Source organism: Ochotona princeps, chromosome 2, assembly GCF_030435755.1.
Source record: "Ochotona princeps isolate mOchPri1 chromosome 2, mOchPri1.hap1, whole genome shotgun sequence".
NCBI lineage: Eukaryota > Metazoa > Chordata > Mammalia > Lagomorpha > Ochotonidae > Ochotona > Ochotona princeps.
This window is the reverse complement of record NC_080833.1, coordinates 115,400,127-115,426,413: the sequence shown is the minus strand read 5'-3', so window position 1 is coordinate 115,426,413 and position 26,287 is coordinate 115,400,127. Positions and strand designations below refer to the sequence as shown.

Sequence of the window (26,287 nt, the reverse complement as noted above, 5' to 3'; positions counted from 1 at the left end):
ACAGAAAAGAGGAAACAGCGGCTTGACAGTGCAGAAATATGGCAGAGAGTAACCTGACTGTGTAACTAAGGTGAACAGCACCATGTGAGTGGTCAATACACTGTTCCCAAAATGTGACACAGGAGGAAAAACAAAGCAACATTTCCCTGTCATTCCAGCCATGGATGCATGGCTTCAATATGATCATAAGGAAACAGTGCACAGATCCAGGTTTAGGGTCATCTTACAGACCAGACACAAGATGGCAAAAGGCTAAAGAACTATGCCAAACTGAACGACACTCAAGAGCCATGAGAAGTAAAATCCATGTGAGTTTCTCCTAGTTGAGTCATTATGAACAAGGACAGAAAAATATTTGTGAATTGGGTCAAAGTTCTGTTATCAATGCTTATTTCCTGACTAGAAGGAGTGTAAGGTAGTAATTTAAGAAAGTATCCTTGTGGGGCTTTGAGGGAGGAATTTAAAAGTGATAGTCAACACATTTCTCTCTAAAGAGAAATAAAGAAAAGGAGTTAGTGTTGTAGCATAGCTAGTAAAGCTGCCACCTGAGATGCTAACACCTCATATGGGCACTGGTTTGAGTCTTGGCTCCAACACTGCCAATCCAACTCCTGCTAGTGTGTCTGCAAAGGTAACAGAACATGGCCTAAGAGCTTGGGTCCCCGCACTCATGTGGTAGACCCAGAGCTTCTGGCAGCCACAGAGGGAATAAACCAGCAGATGGAGATCTCTCTCTCTCCTCCTCTGAATTTCAAGTAATAAAATCATTTTTTAAAGAGAGAAATGGGACATATAAAAGAAATTTAAGAACTGAGAAATCCATGCAAAAGGTATCCAAAAGATTTTTTTTATATAATGGTCTCATAATTTTTCTGTAGGTTTCAAATCACTTCAAAAGAAAAATGGTGTTTGCATATATATATGTATCTACAGAAACATTATATATATATATATATATATATATATATATATGTAATATCTACAATTCAAACACCTGTCACTATCCACACACTACCATCATACTCCAGGGGACTGCTATGGTAGTCTGGTGCTTCTAGAATTGCCTTTCTCTCAGTCTGTTGTCAATGGAGCATCTAAACAAATGAAGACTGCTATTAGGAATCAGTATTTGTAGATTAACAGAGGAAAAATACAAATATAGTCATAGACCACATCATGATATTTTGGTCAATAAAAAGCTGCATGTGACAGTGGACCTAATCATAAGGGAGCAGAATGACTGCTATCAGTGAAGTCACCGCCACCACAGCGCAGCACATTACTCATGCACTGGTGGCTGGTCATGTCGGTGTCAACAAACCGGCTGCACTACCAGCTCTATACAAGCACAGCATATACAATTATGAATTATATGTATCTAATACTTGACAATTATTGACTGTGTTACTGGCTTATGCATTTACTGTACTAATTACAATTATTTCAGAGTGTACTCCTAACTTAATAGTTTACTGTAAAGCTCTGGCAGCAGCCTCAGATATCTCAGGTTTACTGTCTCTTGATTACATCATTTTCTCTTGGGTTGACTTAATCTTGGGTTGCTTTGATCATCACAGCCTCAGGAGCAATACTCAACATCATATATATGTGTATACAGCATGTAGCCTAGGTGTGTAGTAGTCCATATAACTTGGGTTTGCATAAGTACACACTACAACATTCACACTATGATGAACTTCTTAGAACGTGTCCCAGTTTGTCAAGCAATGTCTGTGTATATAATGCAACAAGGTGAGAAAAAATTCTGATTTGCGTTTGAACTGTAGGTTAATACGAATTCATGTTTTGTAAAAATAAATACTTTCTTGTTCTTAGGCAATGCATAATGAAGGGCCAGGAGTTTCACCTTATGTGCAATCTACTTTCAAGTGGTAAAGAGAGGAGCAAATTGTGGGCAACACTGAGACACAAAATGAGTATGGCAGGATGTTAACAGTTGATAAATCTAGATAAGGGAAACCAGGTCACTGGTGTACTGATCTTTCAGCTTTTTTTGTTTTCTCAACAAGCTTTCCCACCTGACCTCCACCTTGATCGTTTATTTGTTCATTTACTCCTTATGTTTAGTAAAATGAGAAATGATCCCTAGGCTTAACAACACAGAGATCAGTGGTCACTCTCTTCAAACCATTTTCAGTGAAGTGGGGGAGTCTGGAGTACGTTCAAGAGACATGAGAGAAGACAAACTACAGTCACTGAAGGTGGACTTTTTAAATACTTATTTATTTGTATTGCAAAGTCAGATACACAGAGAGGAGAGAGACAGAGAGGAAGATCTTCCGTCTGTTGATTTACTCCCCAAGCAGCCACAACAGCCGGAGCTGCACTGATCCAAAGCCAGGAGCCAGGAGCCTCTTCCAGGTCTCTCACATAGGTACAGAAATTCCCCCGTAGGGCCCACTGTGGTGATATAACAGGCTAACCCTACACCTGTGGCAACACCATACCATATGGGTAACAGTTCAAGTCCCAACTACTCCACTTCTTTTGTTGTTGTTGTTTTGTTTTATTTTTATTGGAAAGTCAGACACACAGAAAGGAGGTTATACAGAGAGAAAGATCTCCCAACCATTGGTTCCCTCCGCAGGTGGTTGCAAAGGCCAGAGCTGAGCTGATCCGAAGCCAGGAGCCTGTAGCTTCTTCTATGTCTCCCATGCCGGTGCAGGGCCCAAGAGTACGGGCCATCCTTGACTACTCTCCCAGGCCACAAGCAGAGAGTTAGAAGGGAAGTGAAGCATCCAGGACACAAGCCTGTGTCCACCCATATGTGATCCCGGGAATGCAAGGCGAGGATTTTAGCCACTAGACTATCATGCCGGGCCCGGCTGCTCCACTTCTGATCCAACTCCCTGCTAATCGCCTGGGAAAGCACTAGAGCATGGCCCAAGGCTTCAGGCCCCTGAACTCACATAGGACCCAGAAACTCCTGGATTCAGACCCACCCAGCTCTCACTGTTACACCATTAGGGGAATAAACCCAGCAGATGGAAGACAGATCTCTCTCTCTCTCTCTTGCTCTCTCTCTCTCTCTCCCTCTCATGTGTGCATGTGACTTGGATAAAAATAAATAAATCTTAAAACCTTTTTGCTGTAAAATGAAGAGAAGCATTTGGTAAGAGAAGAAGTAACATGTAAAATGGGTTCTGAGGGCTTGTTCCAACCAACGTTTCTTTAAACAAAGAGGTAATTGCATGTTTAATTACTGGCAGATATGACCTAGAAGGGGGGAAATGCTGATGAAGGAAATAAAAGAAAGAATAGCTTGAGCAATGTTCTTCAAATAAGGAGGAAGGAGTAACTGGCTCTAGGTTAAGCTACAGCTAGAGACTGTTCATTCTTAGCAACCAAAGGGAAGGCACATATGTTGGTAAACACCTAGATCTGCTGATTTTGAAAGATGGCGGAGGAACTGTTGGTTGTTGGAAGATTTTTTAAAAAATAGCTTTATTAAACAATCCTCAAGGTAGGACACTGAAAGTACTGGGGAATACCATCATAAAGTGAGATCAGATAGCACAGTCGGTATTTTTTTTTTTTTTTTTTTTTTAGCTGCTGTAGGCATGGAGTGAACAGAGAAGGAGAGATGAATTTAACTTAGCTGAAAGTTGTGGTTTATCCAAGAGCGAATACAAAGCAAGAGAGAGACAAAGATATTAACAGTGTAAGCAAGGAAAGGTTATAATGACTGTGGTTTTCAAACTGGTAAGGGGGAATCATAACATGAGGAGATGAGACACACAAAAAAGATGACCAAATCTCCACAGGGTGGAAGCACTGCTGGGATAGGAAAACTAAAGAGAATGAAGAAGACAGCAGACCCTGGACAAAGCAGGATGTCTCAAAGTGAGATTACTGTAGTAATGTTAAGATCTAGACTTATGATCAGGAGAGTAAATGGCCAGCACAAGGAAAGATCACTCACTGGGTGGGAAGCAGGTCCAGGGACTGAAGAGCAGATTGTAAAGTCTTCTCTGAAGATAATCTAAATCATACACAAATCATGCTGTAAGTAACGGTGGAGAAAGTGACAGTAAGCTAGTAGCTAATATTTTCAAAGTGAAGAAGAGTAACCCATAACAAAATATAACAAAAATAAGAAGTAACGTAACAAAAATCAGAAGTAAAAGATGGGGGCCCGGCGGCATGGTCTAGCGGCTAAAATCCTCGCCTTGAACGCACCGGGATCCCATATGGGCGCCGGTTCTAATCCCGGCAGCTCCACTTTCCATCCAGCTCCCTGCTTGTGGCCTGGGAAAGCAGTCGAGAACGGCCCAAAGCCTTGGGACTCTGCAACCGTGTGGGAGACCCGGAAGAGGTTCCTGGTTCCCAGCTTCAGATGGGTGCAGCACCAGCCGTGGCGGCTCACTTGGGGAGTGAATCATCAGACAGAAGATCTTCCTCTCTGTCTCTCCTCCTCTCTGTATATCTGACTTTGAAATAAAATAAATAAATCTTTTTAAAAAAAGAAGTAAAATATGATATATTGTGACAAAATGAGATTTAAGCCTATATATTTGTAGGAAGGAGGAAAGTAAAATGATCTGCAAGCAGCACCAGCTCTTCAACTGTAACAAACATGCCACTCTGAAGTACCATGTCGCTAACAGGGAAAACTGTAGGGCACATGAAACTCCACTGGCTTATTCTACAAATCTAAAATTGTTCTTAAAAAGTAAAATTGTTCACTTCCACGGGATAGGGGCTGGTGTGGCTAAACAGATACCCAACAGCATCTGTGTGGGCTGCATAGTGGAGCTGGTTAGGTGGAACAAAGCCTTAATACCCATTGACATGTACGAGAGCCGAATGGGGTGTGGGGCAGACTGGACTACTGCTACACATACTGGCAAACCAGGGTAGGGTGCGGGCCTGGTGGGGGTTATTGTGGGTCGCTCCAACTAGGCTGCAGCTCCCACTGGTTTATGCGAGGACTGGGTATGTGCTGGGCAGAACCAGGCTGGATTGCAACACCCATTGGTTCCAGCGAAGTCGGGGCTGAAAACAGAACCAACCCAGCGATCTCAACCACCAGCTGATCAGGGAGATGGAATGTGCCGGGCCCTGTCCTTGCTAGTACATACAAGAATCTGGTCTGAGAACACCTCAGACAAAGTTTATTTGGAGATCACCCCAATCGAAATGCTGGACTCAGAACCCTAACCAAGAAAAGACAGAGGACAGATCAGGTCAATCAACCATCTCAGCTATATGTTGGCAGCGAAATATGGGGCAAACGGAGACTCTATGATGGACTATGTCAATCAGTGGATTCTTCAGCGACCTCATCGTGCTTGGAGTGGCAAGATTGGCAGCGATTCATAACTGGTGAACTATCAAAACCACTTGAGCAAGAACCTTGGAGCATCTGGGACCTGAGGTGGGTGGGAAATTGTGTGGGCCTTCTCCCTTAATACCCCACTTTAAACATGAAGGAAACAATATGGAAATAATAGTTTTACCCACTTTCTTATAGCCATTGAACCTTTTTTACCCTAATTAACTATGTAAAGATTGTCAAAAATATAATTTAAAAAATCCATGTACAAAACAACAAAAAAAGTAAAATTGTTAAGTACTTAAAAATAATTATACAAATGTACCCAATTTCAGTGTGTTCACACAGTAAGTTCTATTGGGACACAGCCATGCTCACTCGCTTACGTTGCCTACGGTTCCTTTCTTATTACAACAGCAAAATCAAGTAGTTGCATCAGAAACCATGTGATCAGAAAGCCTGAAATATGTACTATCTGGACTTTTCTAGAAATACTTGCAGATTCCTACTCTAAGTTTCTACGTAAATTAAGGGGAAAAAGAAGTACATCCCATCATATGCTATTCTAAGGTTATCAATTTTTTAAATCATGTAAACGTTAGAATCATAAGTACTAATCACATAAACTGATTTTTTAATTTAACTGAATAGCCTCTAATATTTTTTTAATCAAGTAAATCATTGAAGTACCCTAGCACCCAACACAGCAACTCCCCCAAAAAGAATTCATATTTTGCTGAGCAACACTAGTATTTCACTCTAGTGCCTGCCTACAAATCTATCTGATTACTGAACAGCTGAGGAAACTGAATGAAAGTGTTCAACTATGAGAAGACTCCTAGTCTTCAAAAGGGAGACTTGGCCAACGGACACACAGCGGGAAGGGCAGTCGGGATACGCAGCAGGGATGAGTCAGTGTACTGAATACGAAGAACGTGCTGCTCTATTTAAACACACACGTTATGACCAGGAGTTAGGAAAAAGCAGCCTTGGTATCAAAAACAAAATACAATCACGCAATCAGAAAGTATTCTACAGGTATAAAGAAACAGTGAAAATATAATAGACTATCTGAGAAAAGTCATAACTACCTGACATACTGAAATGGGCTTAAAAACAAAAGGGATCTTAGAATCAAACTTAGAGAAACATCGCAGAAACGCAGTATAGACAAGAGACTAGCAGGAGCACAGGCTTTGTGATGGACAAACGCTGTACTGATCCTGTTTCTGTCACTCCCTAGCTCTGTCTGGGAGAGCACAAAGGCCCTCTCTGCCTGATTCTTCATCTACAAAGCAACAGTACCTTCTAGGGCTGTGCAACACTTAGATAAACAACTCAAGACCCAAGTAAGCCCCCGACACAAAGTCCTGAGTAAATTGTAACTGTTAACAATCACTTAGATGGAAGGCAGCACTGATAACCATCTCAAGTTTGCCCAGAAATTCTTACAAAATCTACCAAGGATTGAAGCAAATCTCTAACAGGATAAATAGAACTTTAGAGGACGTCGGCCACTGAAAGTAAACGAGGACTTTGGCTCAATGAATGTAGTTGCAGTTCCACTGGCGCTACCGAGAAAGCAGATCCAAGCGCGGGGGAAAGCAAGTATCATTCCAAAACTGGTGAATGGTGTATGCTCACTACCACCGGGACCCACACAATCCCAAATCCACACTGGAACCCCAAATCAGCATGAGTAGCATGCCTTCCTCTAAACACTAAAGATGACTACACTCCGTTCCATGTTTCCTGACCCCTGAAACCACACCAAACATCTCTAACAAGACAATTCAGCACTGTATCTGGAGAGCGGCCAGGATTCCTCCAATTTATAACTGCTAGGTCGAGGTGATCCCGGAGCCGAGGTCAGGTGGCTGAGTACTCGGCTTCTCTGCCACAATGGACAACTCCCTTAAGCCAACAGTGAAAAGCTGGGAAATGAGGATCCTTGGTACACATCTACATTCTCCCCCACACACACACGAACACACCTCACTACAATCGCCGCCAACACCCCCACACCCTGAGAGAATAACCAGCGACCTTTGGCGATCACAGCCACTGGGATCTAACGAGCTCGAACGTTCGCCCTTCCCCACAGACCACCTGGTAACCTCCCCTGGAGGCAAACTGAGAAAACGAGTTACTCCACTATACAGCGTGCTGCTCTCGCCGCGGCCAGAACGGACGCCGAAAGTTTCCGCCTCCCTCACAGGACCGCGGGCGGGTGTGCGCTCACTCCCCGGGCAGGCTTCGAGCACACCTGTCACCACGAGTGGGCGAAGAAGCCACCCAGAAACCCTCGAGGCGGCCGCCTCGCCCCGGGACTGCCTCGGATCCCACTTACCCCAGTCTTCATCTGGCCTGTGAGGGAGTCCCGAGCTAAAGGGCGACTCCATGATGCTGGTAACACTAGCCGGCTCACCCCAAATACAAGTTCCGAAGCCCTGGAACTCGGTGACTAATAAGCTGAGACGGCGGCGGCGAGCGGACAAAATACTCCGGGATGCTGACGCAACGGTGGCCGACTGAAGACAAACTGCTTCCGCCGCGTGAGGGCGAGGGGCCGGCTCCAAGAACGTCAGCGAAGCCCGGGTCCGCGCTGCCCTGAGTAAATATTTCCTTTTGGAACTCTTCAGCACTTTCCGCCCCTCTGTCTTAAGGTGAGGAAAGACCCGCCTATCCAGAGTTTACCGATAATTTTAAAGATGAAAAAGCAGAGCCCCTTGCTTAACGCTTATTCCCCGATTATTCTCAGTTACCACGGCGTAGATTTGTCGGAACCAAATTAAAGAGTAACAGTAATATTTGGTTTAATTCTTACGAATAATTATCGATGTAAAAATTATCCAGTACACGAATGGATAAAGCAATACACACACACATAATTATTCCGCATTCGTTAGAATGGCCTCTGGTGGGGCTGCACCGGAGGTAGGCAATACTATGAATCGGACTTAACAAAGCTTACTTTTATTTAAACAGTGCAAACATAAAAGATAAACTCTCCGCTCATACTTGTGTCCTTAAGACGAACTTCTAAAGCACAGTACTTAGCAAACAAAAAGAAAAAAGCCGAAGGAGCCTCTTCTGAGAGCTGCAATAAATTACCCATCTTTTTATTGATAAAAATTTTAAAGAAACGTAAACACACGAAATTCATCCGAAAATGCAAACTGTTTGAGAAAGTCCAAAGATTAATTTCTTTTTAATTCCTTTTAAATTTCAGTGGCCTGTGAATCAAGTATCTTAAGAACAGGCATCCTTCTAGGACCAAGGGGAATCTTTCCCATGGTTGCAAACAAAACAGAAATACTTCCCAGAATTCTCTGAACTCCTCGTGGCTGTATATTACTTTGGATTACATAATGCAAATTAACCCTGGACCCCAGAAGCCAAGGGGAAAAAAAAAATCTCACGAAATCCCTTACCCTGAAATGTGATTCCTTCTTTCATCATAAAATTCCTTTCAGTTTAGTTTTCAATAGGGTTTTCATTTATGGTGAAATTTATAACATTTGTATTCTCAGCCAATTGCGCATTGGGAAAGTCGACATGAAAACTAAATCAGGGAAATCTATATTTGCCACCTCAGTCTTAAAAAGATTCCTCTTAAAAAGAGAACACCATGACTGAACATCATAATTTTCACCTGTTTAATTTTCAAAGTTTTGTTATTCAAAAACTTCAGGTAATGAGACAAATATTTGTGTATCCATCAGGAAAGAACAGCTATAAACACCTGTTCAGTGTGGTTTTTTTATAATGAAAACACATATGTTGAATTTTAACTCTTGTCCTCTGCCTCATTTCCCTGTCTCTATATAGGCAACCTTTGAGCTGCAGAAATCTACCCATTTTTTTTACTATGCTTAAATATGTATACATTTAATGTTACTGTAAAGTTTGACTTCTACAGATTACTTTTCTGATTCAACATTACTTTTTGACAATTCATCCATATTTTAGATGTGTCCTTGAATACATGTATCACAGTATCTCTTCCCATTTTCGTAATGATAGCTAGTTTGTTTCAATGGATTATTTTTTACCTAAAATGTATCTTTCTATAGGCCTATTTAGTTTCAATGGATTTTTACCTAAAATGTATCTTTGTATAGGTCTGCTTGTGCATATATGCAGCAATGTCTTTAGCATGCACGCTGAGTAGGAGTGCAAGAGTATTACCATCTCCCAGGTTAGACTAGTTCACACCTTTTGCTAACAGTGGTAATTGTTCCTCACTCACCAACATTACCTGAAGTCAGACTTAACGATTTTTGCCACTACAAAGGTGTGATTATAATTTGTTTCCCTAAAAATCTTATTTCCTCTTCTGTGAGGAAGCTTTCTTCCGTTCTAGTGAATCTTCTCAAAGTGCTAAGTATGTTATAATCCTTTTCTTTATTCCTTATTCACTTTTTTCTTTCATTGATTTTTGAGAGGTAGAATTACAAAGAGTAGAGGCTCATGCATTTCCCAAATGGCTGCAACAGCCAGAGCTGTACTGGACTGAGCCAGGCCAAAGCCAGGAACTTATGGGTCTCCCACATGGGTCCAGGAGCCCAAGTACTTGGAACATCTTCTACTCTCTCAGGTGTATCAGCAGTGGCACCCATATGGGATGCCAGCACTGCTACAGCACCAGCCCCCACATTCACTAGAAATTAAGTTTGAAAGAGAATTTCGTGTAAAGAAATCACCACTCTTTGATCTACTCAAGAGTAACCTTTTCCCAAGGACTCAAATATTATAGGAATTTACTGTCTCCTGGCTCTCTTCCCAGGGGGTAAGAATGAACACTGCCAGTGTGACAAATCCAACGAGAACACATGCCCCACTCTAGACATGCTTCTAAATCTCCAAACAACCAAACAATTTCATGGAAAAATAGTTTATTTTGGCACAAAAATTAAAAATTGAAATCTCTGCAGCTTCTACAGACTTTTACAGTACCCATGGGTTTCGAAACTCTGTATGTGTATGCACAAATGTACATTCACAAACACACACACATTCCAGGCTCAAGATACGGAACAAATCAAGAGGTGGACAGCACCTCTGAGAAAGCAGCTTACGGATTAAGGGACAACTCTCCTGCATTGCCACACTCTGCCATGCAAATGCATAAAATCAGAGAATCCAAAACGGAAACCTAGCTGAATTCAAGGCTCTTGTGAAGGTAAATTCCCAAGATAAAAGATAAAAGATACAAAGATAAAAGAACAAAAATAATTTACTTTTAATCAATTAAGGTAAACAGTACTGTGGGGCTCCATTTGTTCTTTGGTCAGAATCCTGTGAATGTTGGTGAGGAGCCTGACTAGTGAGTTTACAATTTAATTTCAATTGCACTGTCATTAGTACTATTAGTCTTTATAATCTGATCAACCTTTTCAGTGTATCTTTAGGCATATATAAACAGAGAGGTTAGAATTAACTAACATGTTGGGAGTTGGTCAGGTCTATCCTAGGTTCAACCATTTACTAGCAGTGTTAACTTGGAAATGACTCTTTCAAATCCTCAACTTCACTTATAAATGAAAAGAGGGTCTATCTCATAGGACTGGCATGAGGTTTAGATACCAGACTTTAAGTGCTATGCATGGTGACTGGCGTAAAACGTGTGTTATTTCAGTAAACTCCAGCTGTTTTAAGGGGAAATGCTGACTATTACTAACTAGCCACCCTGTCAGATCTTTACCTGCACTGTATCATAAAATTCCCATTACCCAGGTAGAAGAAGGGATTAATGCTGGTCCCGGTGATTTTTAAAACAGCCCTGTCAGGATTTGTGGAGGAGCAGAGTGGTCCTACGTTGTCAGCCCCTTGCTCACTCTCCAGCAGATGGTGAGCAGTAGAGCCCGATGGTTCCCACAGTCTTTGAAGTCTACGTCAGTGATGTCCTCATCACCATGCTGTCCCTGAAAAAGGCTAACACGGGTACTCTCAACACATGTAAGTTAAGCCACTGTCCTAACTCGCTACACTTAAATGTAATACTGAAAAGTAAAGGTTTTTTTTTTTCTTTCTAAAGAACAGAGGTTTAATGACTTTCCTATCTATCCCTCAAAAATCAACCATTAAGACTTCAAATCTGAGGCCCGACATGATAGCATAGTGGTTAAAGTCCTCGCCTTGAGCGCACCGGGATGCCATATGGGCACTGGTTCTAATCCCTGCAGCTCCCTTTCCCATCCAGCTCCCTGCTTGTGCTCTGGGAGAGCAGTCGAAGACGGCCCAAAACTTTGGGACCCTGCACCCATGTGGGAGACCCAGAAGAGCTCCTGGTTCCTGGCTTCAGATTGGCTCATCTCCAACCCATTGCGGCCGCTTGGGGAGTGACCATCGGATAGAAGATCTTCCTCTCCGTCTTTCCTCCTCTCTGTATATCTGCCTTTCCAATAAAAATAAATCTTTTAAAGGGGTAATTTTCATATGGGACACCTGTTTAATATACAATAAAAACCTGAACAGATTCTGTAAAAGACAGAAATGGGGGGAATTTTTTCTTACAAGAAAATAACTGTTAGATAGAAGCTAACAGATGGTTCAGGTCCTGTGTTTTCACAAGTCATTCAAAACATCATGCATGCCAAAAATGTAGCTAGATATTTTTAAGAGAATCACTATTTCTCTTATGCACTGAAAAATTACTCCCATATTGCTATTATATACACATATTCCTCTTTATTAGCTAATTCTAATGTCATGTATGTCAAAATACCAAATTAGGTCCACTTCAACCTATCAATAAAATTCTGGTTTCCAGAGATCAAGTTAAGAAATTGATCTGGATTTATGACCTTCCCCAATACTCAACCATATTAGACTAAAAGAGTAATTGAAATGTATCTAACTTTCATATATATTTTTTTAATGTAGAATATTTCAAGAGGTGCCTTAAACACATTTCTCTAAAACTACATAAACTATTTATTGGAGTATATTCTGGCAAAGTGGGCCAAGCTGTTCATCCCACATGAATGCCTGGACTTGAGTCCTGGCCCCACTTCCAAGAACAGCTTCCTGCCAGTGCAATCCTGAGGCAACAGGTGCTCCTCAAGGACCTAGGTCCTTCCTCCCCATGGGAGACCCAGATGGCGTTCCAGGCAGCTAGCGTCAGCCTGGCCCAGCCTCAGCTGTTACAGGCACTAAAGGAATGAACCAGATCACTTTCACCCGACCTTTCTCAAAAATGAAACAGAAAACAATACGAACAAGTAGGACTCCTGAACAGTAACAGGAAAAACATCCTAATCAGTCTTATTGATGACCTTTTATATTTTAAGAAAAATCCAGACATAAATAGGTTTTCCAGTTTCTCTTAAAAGAAAGAAAAATCTCAAAACTATGAGGGACTTCAACAAGTTCATGGAAAAAATGTAATTCAAAGATTAAGTTTAAGAGCAGGCATTTGGCGCAGTAAAAATGCTCTAAAAAACCTCCAACTCCATATCCCATTTCAGAGTGCCTGAATTCAAGTGACAGCTGAACTTCCTATTCCAGCTTCCTGCAAATACAGGCTAAGGCAGGTTATGGCTCCAGCTGTCAGGCTCCTGCCACTCATATGGGAGACATGAACTGAGTTTCTTTCTAGCTCTTAATTTCATCCTAGCCTCTGCCTACAACATCTGAAAAGTGAATCAACAGATGAGACATTTGTCTAAAAATATGTTAAATGAAGTATTTGTATTATAAAATATTTTAGTAACAAATGTATATGGCAAAAAAGGTTTGATTACTATGTAATCTACTTATATCATGCAATAAGCTAGTAGCAGGGCAGTTTCCCGGTTACATCAAGTGATTTTTTTCCCCTTTCACACTGCCACTGAAATGCTGATGGCTTACAAACTAGACAACCTGACATGAGTGATTAAAACAGGGACAGAATATTATCTTCACGAAGCTTCTTCCCAAGCTCACAAATGTCATACATTCACACTTTTCTTGTTAGTGATCCCAAAACCGGCAGTATTTTCTTTTCATCCACTCTGTTTTTATGTATTTGGAAAGCAGGTGTAATCCATCTTCCACATGAGCACTGTTCACCATACCAGTTGAAGGAACCCAACTTGGCACTGCATTTTGGACAGAGAAGCTGAAATATAAAGCCAATGTATTATATCATTTATTCCCTTTTATACAAAGCAGTTTTGTTTTTGTTTTTGCAATATAGGATATAAGCATAGGCAGTAATAGTCCCCATCTTCTAGCCATTTTTAATCTAATCAGGAACATTAAACACATGAGAAATGTGCTATGTTGTAGATAATGGACTACAATTCCTGCCTAAGAGGTACATCAGACTCAGGCGGTTTAGAGAAAAAAATGGATAGATCCAGCTGTAAGGGAGAAAGGGGGACATCTAAAACTCAAGGAAGAACTACTTTTTAATCTTTTTTTTAATATTTATTTTATTTTATTTTTATTGGAAAGCCAAATACACAAAGAGAAGGAGAGACAGGGATGAAGATCTTCCATCCGCTGATTTGCTCCCCAAGTGGCCGCCATGGCTGGAGCTGAGCCAATCCGAAGCCAGCAGCCCAGAGACTCGTCCGGATCTCCCACACATGTGCAGGGTCCCAAAGCTTTGGGCCATCCTCGACTGCTTTCCCAACCACAAGCAGGGAGCTGGATGGGAAGCGGGACCTCTGGGATTAGAACCAGTGCCCATATGGGATCCCAATGCATGCAAAGCGAGGACTTTAGCTGCTAGGCTACCACATAGGGCCCTACTTTTAATCTTAAACTATGGGAAGTCCAGATATAAAAGTTAGAAACCATAAATGAAAAAGACTAAATAGTATCCAAGTTTATTAAAAAATATACCACTAATTTGAGATAAGTAACAGACTAGGGAAAATAGTTCCATACACTGGACGGAATATTAGAATATTCAGTTCCTACACATCAACAAGAAAAAGATAAAATTCATAGAAAATAGGCCAAGGATGGTAAAATAACTTTTAGAACAAACAACAGATGACTGATAAATAAATACATAGAAATGTTCGTCCTCAGAGGTAGTCATTAAAATCACATTAAATACTTTAAGACCAAAATTTTTATGACACACAAGACTTCTCTACCAGTTTCATATCTATCTTGCCAAAGCTATGGGAAAATGGGTATATTCACTATTAGTGAAAAATAAATATGCCTGAGCATTTTGAAAGTCAGCATGGAATACTACCAATATTTAAAACACAGTTATCAAGCCAAGAATTCTACTTCCAAGTATATGCCATATAGCAAAACTTAAATATGTAAAAAAGAAGTCTGTACAAATATGATTTACAATCTCACAAAAATGTGTAAATGTGTGTACATGTTTGCCAAATTAAATGAAAGCAGCCAGCCGAAAGCACATGTACTGCAGCTAACCAAAATCTTAAATTATTACTGCAGATACGGCCAAAAGAATGGGAAATGGGGACAAAAAAAAACCATGGAAATGAATGCTTCTGGATATGTGATTTTTAAGGTAATAAGAATGGCAACACTTGCAAAAAAACTCTGAATATACCAAAAACTGTTGAATTTGACACTTTAATTTGGTGTATTACATGATATGCAAATTATATACCCTAATAAAGCTATTTTTAAAGAAAATAACAAAATCTGAGAATGTACATTTGAATATAGGGTACTGCTTTTAAGCAAGACACTCACTAAATAAATGAAGCTTCCCCATGTACAAAATGTGGTTATAAACGTTCTGCCCACTTTATAAAGCCATTATATTCTTCAAATGAGATGAAATACTGAGAGCTTCATTAAACATCCGGTATACAAATTTCTATACAAATTTTCAAATTCATTATTAAAACCATTTCTATACAATGCCTTCAGATTATTGTCAAATAAACAAAAAGGAAAAAGTGGCTATCACAGGATCTTATGAGCTGCATTCTTGCACAAGAAATGAAAACAAAATCTTATAACAAACATACTAAGCATAAAGATCAGAAAAAGAGAAACACATGGAGTTGGGCCCTGCACAACAGCCTACTGGCTAAAGTTCTCACCTTGAACATGCCGGGATCCTATATGGGCACTGATTCTAATCCCGGCAGCTCCGCTTCCCATCCAGCTCCCTGCTCGTGGCCTGGGAAAGCAGTCGAGGATGGCCCAAAGCCTTGGGACCCTGTACCCTCATGGGAGACCTGAAAGAAGTTCCTGGCTCCTGGCTTCAGATCGGCTTAGCTCTGGCCTTTGCAACCAATTGCAGAGGGAACCAATGGATGGAAGATCTTTCTTTCTGTATCGCCTCCTCTCAGTATATCTGACTTCCCAATAAAAATAAATAAATCTTAAATATATATATATATATATATATATATATATATATACACACACAGAGTTAGCAAAAAAATGTAAGATATCTTAATTTTTTATTTTCTGCTTTTTTAAAGTGTACTGGATGGTACTTGCTTTCCACGACCAGTTTATTCTTTTTAAAATTTATTTTATTTTTATTGGGAAGACAGAATTACATAAAGGAGAGAGGAGAAATTTTTGATCTGGTTCACTCCCCAAATGGTTGAAATGCTCAGAGATGAGTCAGGAGGTTCTGGGTCTCCCACAATGGCGCAGGGTCCCAAGAACTTGGGTTATCCTATTGCTTTTCCAGGCCACAAGCAGAAAGCTGGACAGGAAGTGGAGTAGCCTAGACACAAATTGACACACACATGGGATCCTTGCGTTTGCAGGGGAGGATTCACAATCTAATTGAGCCATGATGCCAGGGCCAATAGAAGGTATTTTAAACCCAATTTGAAAGTTCTTGAGCTAAACTACTTGTTACACAGTTCAAATTTTCCAAAATATATTTATTTTAACTACTATTTCAGATCAACTGTTCTTTAAAAATTTTAGTACGCTCCACATTATAAAACTTAATCCTGAAGGATAGCGTAGTGGCATAGCAAGCATCTCTGCCTGCAATGCTGGTATCGCATACAGGCAGCAATTCATGTCCCAGAAGCATCACCGCTGATCCAATTCTCTGCTAATGGCCTGGGAAAGCAGATGCGATCACGTCAGTGGACCCCTATACCCATATGGGAGACCCAGAAGAAGCTCCTGGTTCCTGGCTTCAGACTAGCCCCACTCCAACTACTGTAGCCATATGGGGAGTGAACCAGCAGGTAGCAAATCTCTGTTTCTCCTTCTCTCTCTGTTACTCTGCTTTTCAAGTAAAAATACAAAAATATTTAAATAAAATAGAGATTAGCACAGTATCTCAATAGCCTAATTATCCACCTGCCGGTGCTGACATCCCATATGGGCACCAATTCATATCCTTGCTGCTCCACTTCCCAATCCAGTTCCCAGCTTGTGGCATGGGATGGGAGTGGAGCATAGCCCTGCCCCCACAAGGGAGACCCAGAAGAAGCTCTTGGCTCCAGGCTTCGGATTAGCTCAGCACCAGCTGTTGTGGCCATTTGGGGAGTAAACCAGCAGACCTTTCTGTCTATCTCTGTTTATTTCCAAATAAAAATAAATACATCTTTCAATAAGTAAAAAAAAAGAAAGGAGTTCAGATGGAGCTGGGCCCAGTACAATGGCTCATTTAGCTAATCCTCCCCTCATAAGTGCCAAGATCCCATATAGGTGCCAGTTCATGTCCCAGCTGCTCCAGCTCCCTGCATATGGCCTAGGAAAGCAGCAGAGAATAGGCCAAAGCCTTATTACCCTGTACACGCATGGGAGAACTGGAAGAAGCTGCTTATTCTTGGCTTTAGATCAGCTCAGCTCCAGCTGTTGTAGCCACTTGGAGAATGAACGAATAGAACAGATGGAAGATCTTTCTTTCTATGCTGCTTTCTGTAAATCTGCCTTTCTACAAAAAATAAATAAATCCTTAAAAAAAAGGGGGGGGGTGAACAATAGCCTAGTATCTGAATCCTCACCCTGCACACACCAGCATCCCATATGGGTGCTGCTTTGTGTACCAGCTGCTCCACTTCCCATCTAGCTCCCTGCTCGTGGTCTGGGAAGGCAGCAGAAAATGGCCCAAAGCCTTGGGACCCTGCACTCACATGGGAGACCAAAAGGAAACTCCTGGCTCCTGGCTCCTGGCTTCAGATTGGATCAGCTCCAGCCTTTGTGGCCACTTGAGGAGTGAACTAGCAGAAGGAAGATCTTTCTGCGTCTCCTCTCTGTAAATCTGCCTTTCCAACAAAAATAAATAAATCTTTATGGAAAAAAAAAAGATGGAGTAAAATACTAGTTAAGATGTAAAACAAAATGTAGATAATGCAACAAAATTGTGAAAAATAAAAATTGCATACTGACCTGCCCATCCATCACTCCCAACAAAGCAGATTCCATCCATTGTACAGGTTCAATGAAGTAGGATGTACACTGAGTCCCCGTGGCAACCATGAATGTTGGTGCCATTCTCTTGTGAGCAAAAGCCATAGGTCCACTTCCTTCACTATGATCCAAAATACTAGAGCTTCGAAATAAGGATCGCCTGCAATCCCCAATCAGAAACATTAGTGACTTCCAAAAGGATTTTAAAGGTAGACTAAATTTCTTAGTCTGTCTTTAGAAGAGAAATTCCTAATCTATTTCTTACATTACGAAATAACGTAATATTGTCTATACTTAAGTCTTCAGTTATTCCTACAATTTGATAATTTTGCTTTTTAAAAATTTAGATTCTTCTTGAAAACAAATTTGAACTAAACATTTCTGTATTATTCAATTAAAATCTTCCTACAGATATATATGAAAATAAAATGCCAAATTCTTTTCTGCTATTTAGAAAAGATTAAAATTGCTAAAGAATACAAAGTATTTTACCTGCACTTTCTACACTTGTAGTGAATCTCATCTTTCAATCCTTGTGAGACAGTGGTTGGATCAACAGCAAACAGTTCTTGAGGTAAATTCTGTAATTCTATAACATAATTAAAATGTATCCAGTTGTTAGTATCAGCCTGGCATTTTCAGATACCTGCCTACTTCCCATAGCCAGTGCCATCAGAAGTATCTTTACAAGAAACCAAGCTCAACGTTCTTTCTTTCAAACTCACTGCCTAGGCACTTTTGGTCCTCATCATCTTATTTAGGACCTGTTCTTACCTGCTCACTACCCTCTCTCTCAAATGTCTCAAATGTGTCAAATGTCAGGGAGATGGACTGCATTGGTTCCACAGCCAAGGTTCAATGCCCAACCTCAAGCCTGCCCCAAGATCTACCTTTAGTGGTTTAACAACAGCTGACTTGTACAGTGGTTCCACTGGGATTCAGAAACAGACTCCACCTATTCAGGCAGGGCCTTTGTAGATGCTCTTAAGGCCCTATCTTTTGAAGAGGGCAGAAGTTAATCCAACATGTAGATGACTTGCTCATCTTTCCCCAACCTGAGACTTAGGTGTAGTTTATTTAACTAACACTCTTAACTTTCTGGCAGAATGACTACCAGCTACCCCAGAAAGGTAACTAGTCATGGCTTATCGCTAGGAAATGAAGGCTAGCACTGGGAAGGATTCAGGCTATACAACAAAGTTCTTCCCCTATGACCTCAAGACAGCTCCAACTGTCAGGACACTAAGGCCATGAATTCTAAAGTATGGGGAAATAGCAAAGCCTTTAAAGCAGACCCTCAAGGACAAACCAGAACAGGACCTCCTCCTTTGGGAAAGAACAAAGCTGCCATACCTTGAGCTCAAATGACATGGTCTGTCAGGACCAGTCCTTCAAAATACGCCTTTGACATGTGAACTGTTGCCTGACAGAACATGTATGCCATGCTCCATGAAAAATGTTGCTTTCAGGTCAAATGAGACAGGGAGAAAACCATATTCACTGTATCTTCAGGATAATAAATAGGACTAGAATTTGTGGCCCAACATTGTCATGGAAATCCTAGCTGTTTTCTTTCCTTGACCCTATAACTTCCATACTATTATTATTATTATTTGGATCACATGTGTTTTATCTCCTTGTGTGTTTTCTACCAATATACAAGCTGTCCAGCTCCACAATGGTCATGAGGCGGGGCTTCCAGCCTCTCCCACTGGACAATGTGACCAGCTCTCTGGACTGTACAGGACAATCTTTTCCCAGGTCACCTCTGAACATCATAGGTCAGACAACAAGAGAAAAATACCCACCATAAACAGCTCTACACAGACCTTAGCCCATTCCAACACCATAAGATTACAGGCTACTTCTCTTGAAGGAGGAGTTAGGCAGCAAGTTATAGCTTGGCAGAGGAGGATTGGGGGGGAGGAGAAGGGCAGAAAGAAGAGGGGTCTAAGAACAAAAATTTGAACATTATGTGGTTGAATGAGTGAGGAAAGAAAGGCAGAAACATATCTTGGAAGCATACCAGCAGACCACCATTTGCATAAGCCTTGCCCAAGTCCAATAACCTTTTTAAGGGGTCCCAGCCTCTGCTTCATCCTCCACTACCAGGAGCAAATTAAGGCCCTTGTCCCCGCCCTGTGCCAGGAGAGCTGTTGTCCAATAATATTGTGCTAATAAAGTCCCTGGAGAAATTTCATGATTTCCATTCCTAAAAAGCTCTCCACCTAGCAATATCTCCAAAGTAGCTGCTGGGAGGAGAAACAGTAGGCTCACCTCTATAAAAATTCTAATCTGAATGCAGACTGGGCTCTCAGCTCTTTGCTGAGATTCCCACCTGGACCACCAGACATATTATCTTCATAAACTTCACTAGCATGCTTATTGCTACTTTGTGTCTCACATCTGAAATTCCTTTCATGCACAGAAAACAAGGACCTCTGATCCAGCTATCTCTGGAAACATCCCACAGTGCTTATGTGCTGGAAGTTTGGTTCCCAGTGTAACAATATAGACAAGTGGTGGAACCTCTAAAATGCAAACCTAGTAGATTAAGACACTGTACTGACTGTTCTTGGAAAGGATTAATGAAATTATTGCAAGACCTGACTGGCTCCCAGAAGAACAAATCATTATAAAAGGAGCAGGCCAGGGGCTGGCATGGTGACGCAGCATGCTAATCCCCTGCTTACAGCGCCTGCATCCTATATGAATGCCAGTTAGTGTCCTGGTTGCTCTACTTTCATTCCAATTCCCCACTTATGGCCTGGGAATATAATGTAGAATGGTCCAAGTTGTTGGGGCCCTATACCATATAAGACACCAGGAAAACACTGCTAGCTCCCAAAGTCCAGCTCATGACCACTTGGGGAAGGATTCAGCACCAAGAAGACCTTCTTTCTCTGTCTCTCCATCTCTCTAAATATAACTCTTTCAAGTAAATAAATAAATCTTCTTTAATTTCTAAAAATTTATATAACTTAAAAAACAACAACAAAAAAAAGCAGCTGACCTCTGAATCTGACCTTGTAATTGTTCTGTCTCACATACACTTCTGTGTAAATTCTAGGTGGTGATGGAGTCACCCAAACAGAAGCTGGCATCTTGTCCCTGGGCCTTCACAACTGTGAGCTCCAAAAACTCCTTTTTTTACAAATTACCCAACCTCAGGTACTTTTTTATAGGAACAACAACAATAACAAAATTTTAACTGAAGCATCAAATGCTAACCTCTGAAATAAAAAAATAAAAAAATACAGTTACCATATTGGGAAATTAGAATGAAGTCACAAAGCACAGAAATTAATCTCTTGGCTTCTGGGTACAGACATGAGTTCAAACCCCAGCCCTACCATTTACAAACCATGTGACCCTGGATAACATTTCTGGATGTACTACAATTTCAAAAGAAAACTTCCTGTCTGATTTGATCACTGGAAAAACAATATAATTCATTTAGTGTTGTTAAATAGGAAGTCAGATAACCGCCTATCGATGTAAGAAAGACTGAAAAACAAAAACAGGAATTTCATGTGGTTGGATGAGAGAAGAAATGTAGCAGCATGCCTCAGTAGCAGACAAGCATGGTACCTTGTTATATCGCCCCAGCTCCCGGAAGGGCTACTTAGGACAATCTTCCCCACTCTGCATCAGAGGAACTTTAAATTCAGTTACACTGTGCTGATAAAGTACTGACAGGAATGTCACAAATTCCATACACAGAAAGCCCTTTGCCCAACAATATTCCAGAAGGGAAGCCGAGGAGAAAGAGACGATGGTAGATTCATACCACCAAAAACTCCCACTGAACCACACTGGCTCGCAGTTCTTTGCTGAGATGCCTGTCAGGTGTTTCTTGTTAGTAAACTTCACTATCTCATAGCTATTCTCTGGTAGCTGAAACGCATTTCTGACTAGAAGCAGGGACCTCTGGTCTAGTTGTCTCTGGCAACAATAGAAAACACTCTGTTTACACTGGCAATTAACATCACTTACCTGGGTACTTCTCTGTAACCTTCTGCAAACGATATTGCTTATAAATTGTACTAGAGGTGTCCACCTCATACCCCATGGCCTGGTACAATTTCAGTTGCCATTGAAACCCTTCATTCATCCTGAAATGACAAAGAAACATAAACCCCAATGTTTGTTCAATGAAACCACATGCCAAAAGCAGAAGTATGACTACAACAAAGAACTCACTGGGCCGCTGGCTGGATGGTTCGGAGGTTCTCGTAGGCTTCCTCAAAGCTGAGCTGGTCCGTCTTCATCACGAAAGCCGTCACTACAGCCACACTGCGACTGACTCCTGCATGACTGAAAAAGAAACCTTCAAAATAAAATAGCAAATACCAGCAATTAAAACAAAACCTAGCTCCCTTTTATCAGTAAAACTACAATCCACTTCATTTCTACTTCTAGTCAATATACAAGCAAATTATTCCTATATCACCTATGTTTTTTGTTTGTTTGTTTGTTTGTTTGTTTTAGAGGCAGAAAGACAGCTTCTATTCCCCACCACCTGGAATGATCAAGGTCTCCCATAGAGGTGGTTGGAACCCATTTTCTTGGGTTGTCAAGGTTGCCTCCTAGGGCCTGGAAGCCAGAAATCAAACTTAAACATTCTCTGTGTAATGTTAATATCTCAACAATTAGGCTTAAAGGCCTGCTGCTATTTCCTTATTCTTTTTGTATTCTGAACTATGAGAATGTATCATCTTTTCAAAATGAATTTCGCTTTTTTTTTTAATGTTGTAACAGCTTTGGAACAAATGCAAATTTCCTCACTCTTGGGATTTAAGGCCCTGCAGATCCAATACTAGGTAGGATCCAATTTCTGTGTAAATATTTAGAACAAGTGCTTGGCACACAATAATTTACTCAATAAACCGAAAGTATTGTTACTAAGCTCTAATTCAATCCAAACAGTGCTACCTAGGGACTCCCAAATACCCATCAAGGTTTTTTTCTTTTTGTTGAAAGTTTGTTTTTGTTCAAAGTCCCATCTGGCCTCTCAGGAAGACCTACAGGATCCTTTAGATCCTAACCTATTCTCCAATTCATCAACATCCCCTACACACATTATCCTAAGCAAAAACATTAAAAATGATCCGCTCTTCCTTTGAAGTCGGAACACTTATCTGACTCCAGGGAACTGTAAAAGCTTTGGGCTGTAAGGACTTTGTCACTTACCAGCTGACACCAAGCCCCCACCTCCTGAACACACCTGGTGGTGAGTGAACCCAGGAAGGAAAGCAAACACACACACACCCTGAACACACACACACCCTGCAGACAGGTCCTCCCAGGAGCAGGTGGACACACACACACACACACACACACACCCTGCGGAGAGCAGGTCCTCCCAGGAGCAGGTGGACACACACACACACACACCCTGAAGAGAGCAGGTCCTCCCAGGAGCAGGTAGACACACACACACACACCCTGCGGAGAGCAGGTTCTCCCAGGAACAGGTGGACACACACACACACACACCCTGCGGAGAGCAGGTCCTCCCAGGAGCAGGTGGACAAACACACACCCTGCGGAGAGCAGGTCCTCCCAGGAGCAGGTGGTGGACACCGGCCGGCGAGAGTGTCCCGTCCACTCACCAGTGCACCAACACCGCACGGCCCTCCGAGCGGGCCTGGCCGATGAAGGCCACGCACCGGTCCAGGTGGCTGAGCAGGTCGGTCTCGGGTTTATCCAGCACCGGCACGAAGAGGCTCCGCAGACCCTCGACTCCAGCCCCTGCCGTGAAACAGGGCTCCTCCGAGTCCACCGTCAGCACGGCCGTAATCCCCGCCGCCCCGAGCTGGTCTGACTTCGCCACGGCCGCGGCCCCACCCAGGTACAGCCCCGGCCGCACTTCCAACATGTGCGCGGGGCAGCCGGTCGAGTTCTCGCTCGGATTCGGGCCTTGGCAACCATGGCTGGAATCCTGAGCGTCCAACATGGCGGCCCCCGGAGCCCCGGCCGCCGCGCTGTCTGCCATCGAGTGGCGGAAGGCTAGAACGCCCTTCCCCGTCACCCGCAGGCCCCGGCGACTCAGCAGCGCCCCCGGAGGACCCCGTGGTCGGCCGGAATGAGGGGTTGGGAAAGTAGACCTTTCGACCCAGATTCTGGTACAGGGACCCAGGACTTGAGCCATTCTCTGCTGCATTCACAGGCCTCAAGCAGAGCGCTGGATGGAAAGGGAGCAGCTGGGATCCTGGCACCTGTATGGGATCCTGGTGCATGCAAGGAGAGGCGAAGATTTACCCACTAAGCCATTGTGCTGGGCACAGTAACCCAGTTTTTACAATGCGGAAGCAACGTGAATCAACGTTTCTCCAAAAAGATACAGACATGTGAGGTCATGTGATGTCATTATTCATTAGAGAAATGTGAATTAAAACCAAAATGAGATATCACTCATACCCATTAGAATGGTATCAAGAAAACACTAAAGATGAAATTTCCATTTGATCTAACAAATCCAAAAATCCAAAAGTGATTAGTGGAAATAATACAACATTACCTGTAAGCATTCCCATGATGTATTTTGCTAGTACTTAAATAATACAGGTGGAAGCTACAATAAAGTACTGATGCATTGTTTCAGCTCAGTTTTCAACAGTGTTCTTCAGAATTTTCTGTCTCTTAGTTTATAGATTCCTCAGGAAGGTGTCTATGTATCTAGCTGTTTCTTTACACTTAATAAATTATAAAGTTTTTTGTTGTTGTTTTTTGTTTTTTTGTTTTTTGGTTTTTGGGTTTTTTTGTAAAAAGGACAGTTTGCAGAAAAGTAAGTTCATTTTGGGATATGTAGACTTCCAGGTAAAAATGACCATTGACTGCCTGGATACCAGGGGTGATGCTCAGAAAAGAGATCTGGTTATCATCTTACCAGTGAACTAGATTTGACGATGTCATCTAGAGTGAGACTATAAGAAAAGATGTGGGGCCCGTGTGATGGCTCAGTGGTTAAATCCTCAGCTTGCAAACACTGGGATCCCATCCCAGTTGCTCTGCTTCCCTTCCAGTTCCCTGTTTGTGGCCTGGGAAAGTAGTCGAGGGTGGTCCAAAGCCTTGGGATTCTGCATCCATGTGGGAGACCCGAAAGAAGCTCCTGGCTCCTGGCTTCAGATCAAGCTTAGCTCCAGCTGTTGTGGCCACTTGGAGCGTGAACCAGTGGATGGAAGATCTTTCTGTCTCTCCTTCTCTCTATAAATCTGATCTACTTTTCCAATAAAAATAAATAAATCTTTAAAATATATATATGTAAAAAGAATCAAAAGGTTGCTAGAGAAAAATTAAGGCTTAATGACAGGTAAGTATAAGGAACCTACAAAAGAAACCGAGTGATGGTAGCCAGAGAGAACACGAGAACGAATAGTATTTTGGAAGTCAAGGATGAGTCTTACTACAGAGAGTGCAAGAGGACTGTCTGCTCCCACTGGATGTGGGCATCAAGAGTCTCGGCGTCCTACGTGAGAACAGTTCCAGTGAGGTTGGGAGTGAGGTAGGGACAGGGACCCTGACCACAGGGGCAGGAGGAAATAGGTAGCAGAAAAAATGGAGGCAGTGTGTGTGACGGTTCAGGAAGGAAAGAAAGATGAAATCTGAACCGAAGGCAGGTGGAGGGAGGTGTATGTCTTCCTTCTCTTCTTCCTCCTCTTCCTCCTTCTTCTTCTTGAAAAATGAGCTCTGAAGGCCCTAAGAGAAAAAAGGAGAAATTAAAGATACAGGATAAAAGGAGCCCTTGGATGAACTAAGGTGGTAGAATGTGACCCAGAGCTGATGCAGGGTTCACCTTTTCCATGGCAACCAGAGGACAGGGAGGGGAAGGAGTGGGGATCAGGGGGATCAGGCATTTGGTGGCAGGAAATGGAAAGCGTTCCCACCTGACAGTTTCTTTCTTTCTTTCTTTCTTTCTTTCTTTCTTTCTTTCTTTCTTTCTTTCTTCCTTTCTTTCTTTCTTTCTTTCTTTCTTTCTTTCTTCCGATGAAAGAAGACTGGTTGTTTGCTAAGAGTGAGGAAGGTTGTGTGAGAAAACAAGTCCGTTTGAGGGCGTTATGCCTGAAAAGACAGGCAATGTGCGGCTCACATTTGGAAGCTGACCTGTGGGAATCATTGGAAGTTGTCTCTGGGTTCATGTGCAGGCTCAGCTTACTCAAGTCTTATGCTTTCCAAAAAAAAAAAAAAAAAAAAAAAAAAAAGCCTATCGTCCAGAATTCTGGCTCCAGTGCAGCTCCAATCCCCACGTGGTGTTAGGTGGACTGGATGAGTCACGCCACCCGGGTGGATTCTGGGAAGGGTACAGTTGTATATCCTGTTGCCCCAGGGCCTCTGGGAGGCTGGAGCTCATCATACAAATCATGCATGCCCCTGTACTGATCCCCTTCCCACACACACACACACACACACACACAAACATGGACCCCAGGCTTGGCTGAGCTTCCTTTTTGGCGATTCTCGCCACAGGCATGACACATTGGTGGGAGAATTAAGCACATCCTGTAGGATTCCTTGGTAAGAAGATACTGGAAGCCGGTCTCTGCTTTCTCCTGGACCTTACTCATGCACAAGTTCCCTTTGCTGAATGCAACCTGTGTCTCACCGTGGTGAGCCGTATCGGTGTGTGATAACCCCACAGAGGACTGTGGATCCCTCTAG

The 26,287-nt window shown here is 42.2% G+C and overlaps 2 protein-coding genes across 2 annotated transcripts in view; both read right to left on the bottom strand.

Moving 5' to 3' along the window:
* The window catches only part of ATF6 (activating transcription factor 6), a 148,849-nt gene extending 139,541 nt beyond the window's left edge, over nt 1–9,308 (bottom strand). The window contains exons 1-2 of the mRNA XM_058656206.1: nt 9,243–9,308; nt 7,647–7,956 (exon numbers count right to left, since the gene is read on the bottom strand). Of these exons, the coding sequence (XP_058512189.1) occupies nt 7,647–7,956; nt 9,243–9,308 (376 nt within the window). The remainder of the gene's footprint in view (nt 1–7,646; nt 7,957–9,242) is intronic.
* Nucleotides 9,309–12,475: 3,167 nt separating this feature from the next.
* Nucleotides 12,476–23,633, bottom strand: DUSP12 (dual specificity phosphatase 12). The gene is made up of 6 exons (XM_004589116.3): nt 23,242–23,633; nt 21,830–21,943; nt 21,623–21,741; nt 18,119–18,215; nt 17,606–17,786; nt 12,476–13,403 (listed from the first exon to the last, which is right to left on the bottom strand). Exons 1-6 carry the CDS (start codon nt 23,622–23,624, stop codon nt 13,242–13,244), a joined length of 1,056 nt encoding a protein of 351 aa, XP_004589173.2. The 5' UTR covers nt 23,625–23,633; the 3' UTR covers nt 12,476–13,241.
* Between the last annotated feature and the right edge of the window lie 2,654 nt (nt 23,634–26,287).

What these genes read in the sequence shown, in the direction of transcription:
- DUSP12 (XM_004589116.3), bottom strand. Translation starts at nt 23,624, where the DNA reads ATGGCAGACAGCGCGGCGGCCGGGGCTCCGGGGGCCGCCATGTTGGAC. An exon ending in CGTGCGGTGTTGGTGCACTG is followed by an intron (nt 21,944 to 23,241) that starts GTGAGTGGACGG and finishes TTTCTTTTTCAG; the next exon opens with TCATGCAGGAGTCAGTCGCA. An exon ending in TGGGAGTGATGGATGGGCAG is followed by an intron (nt 13,404 to 17,605) that starts GTCAGTATGCAA and finishes TTTATATTTCAG; the next exon opens with CTTCTCTGTCCAAAATGCAG.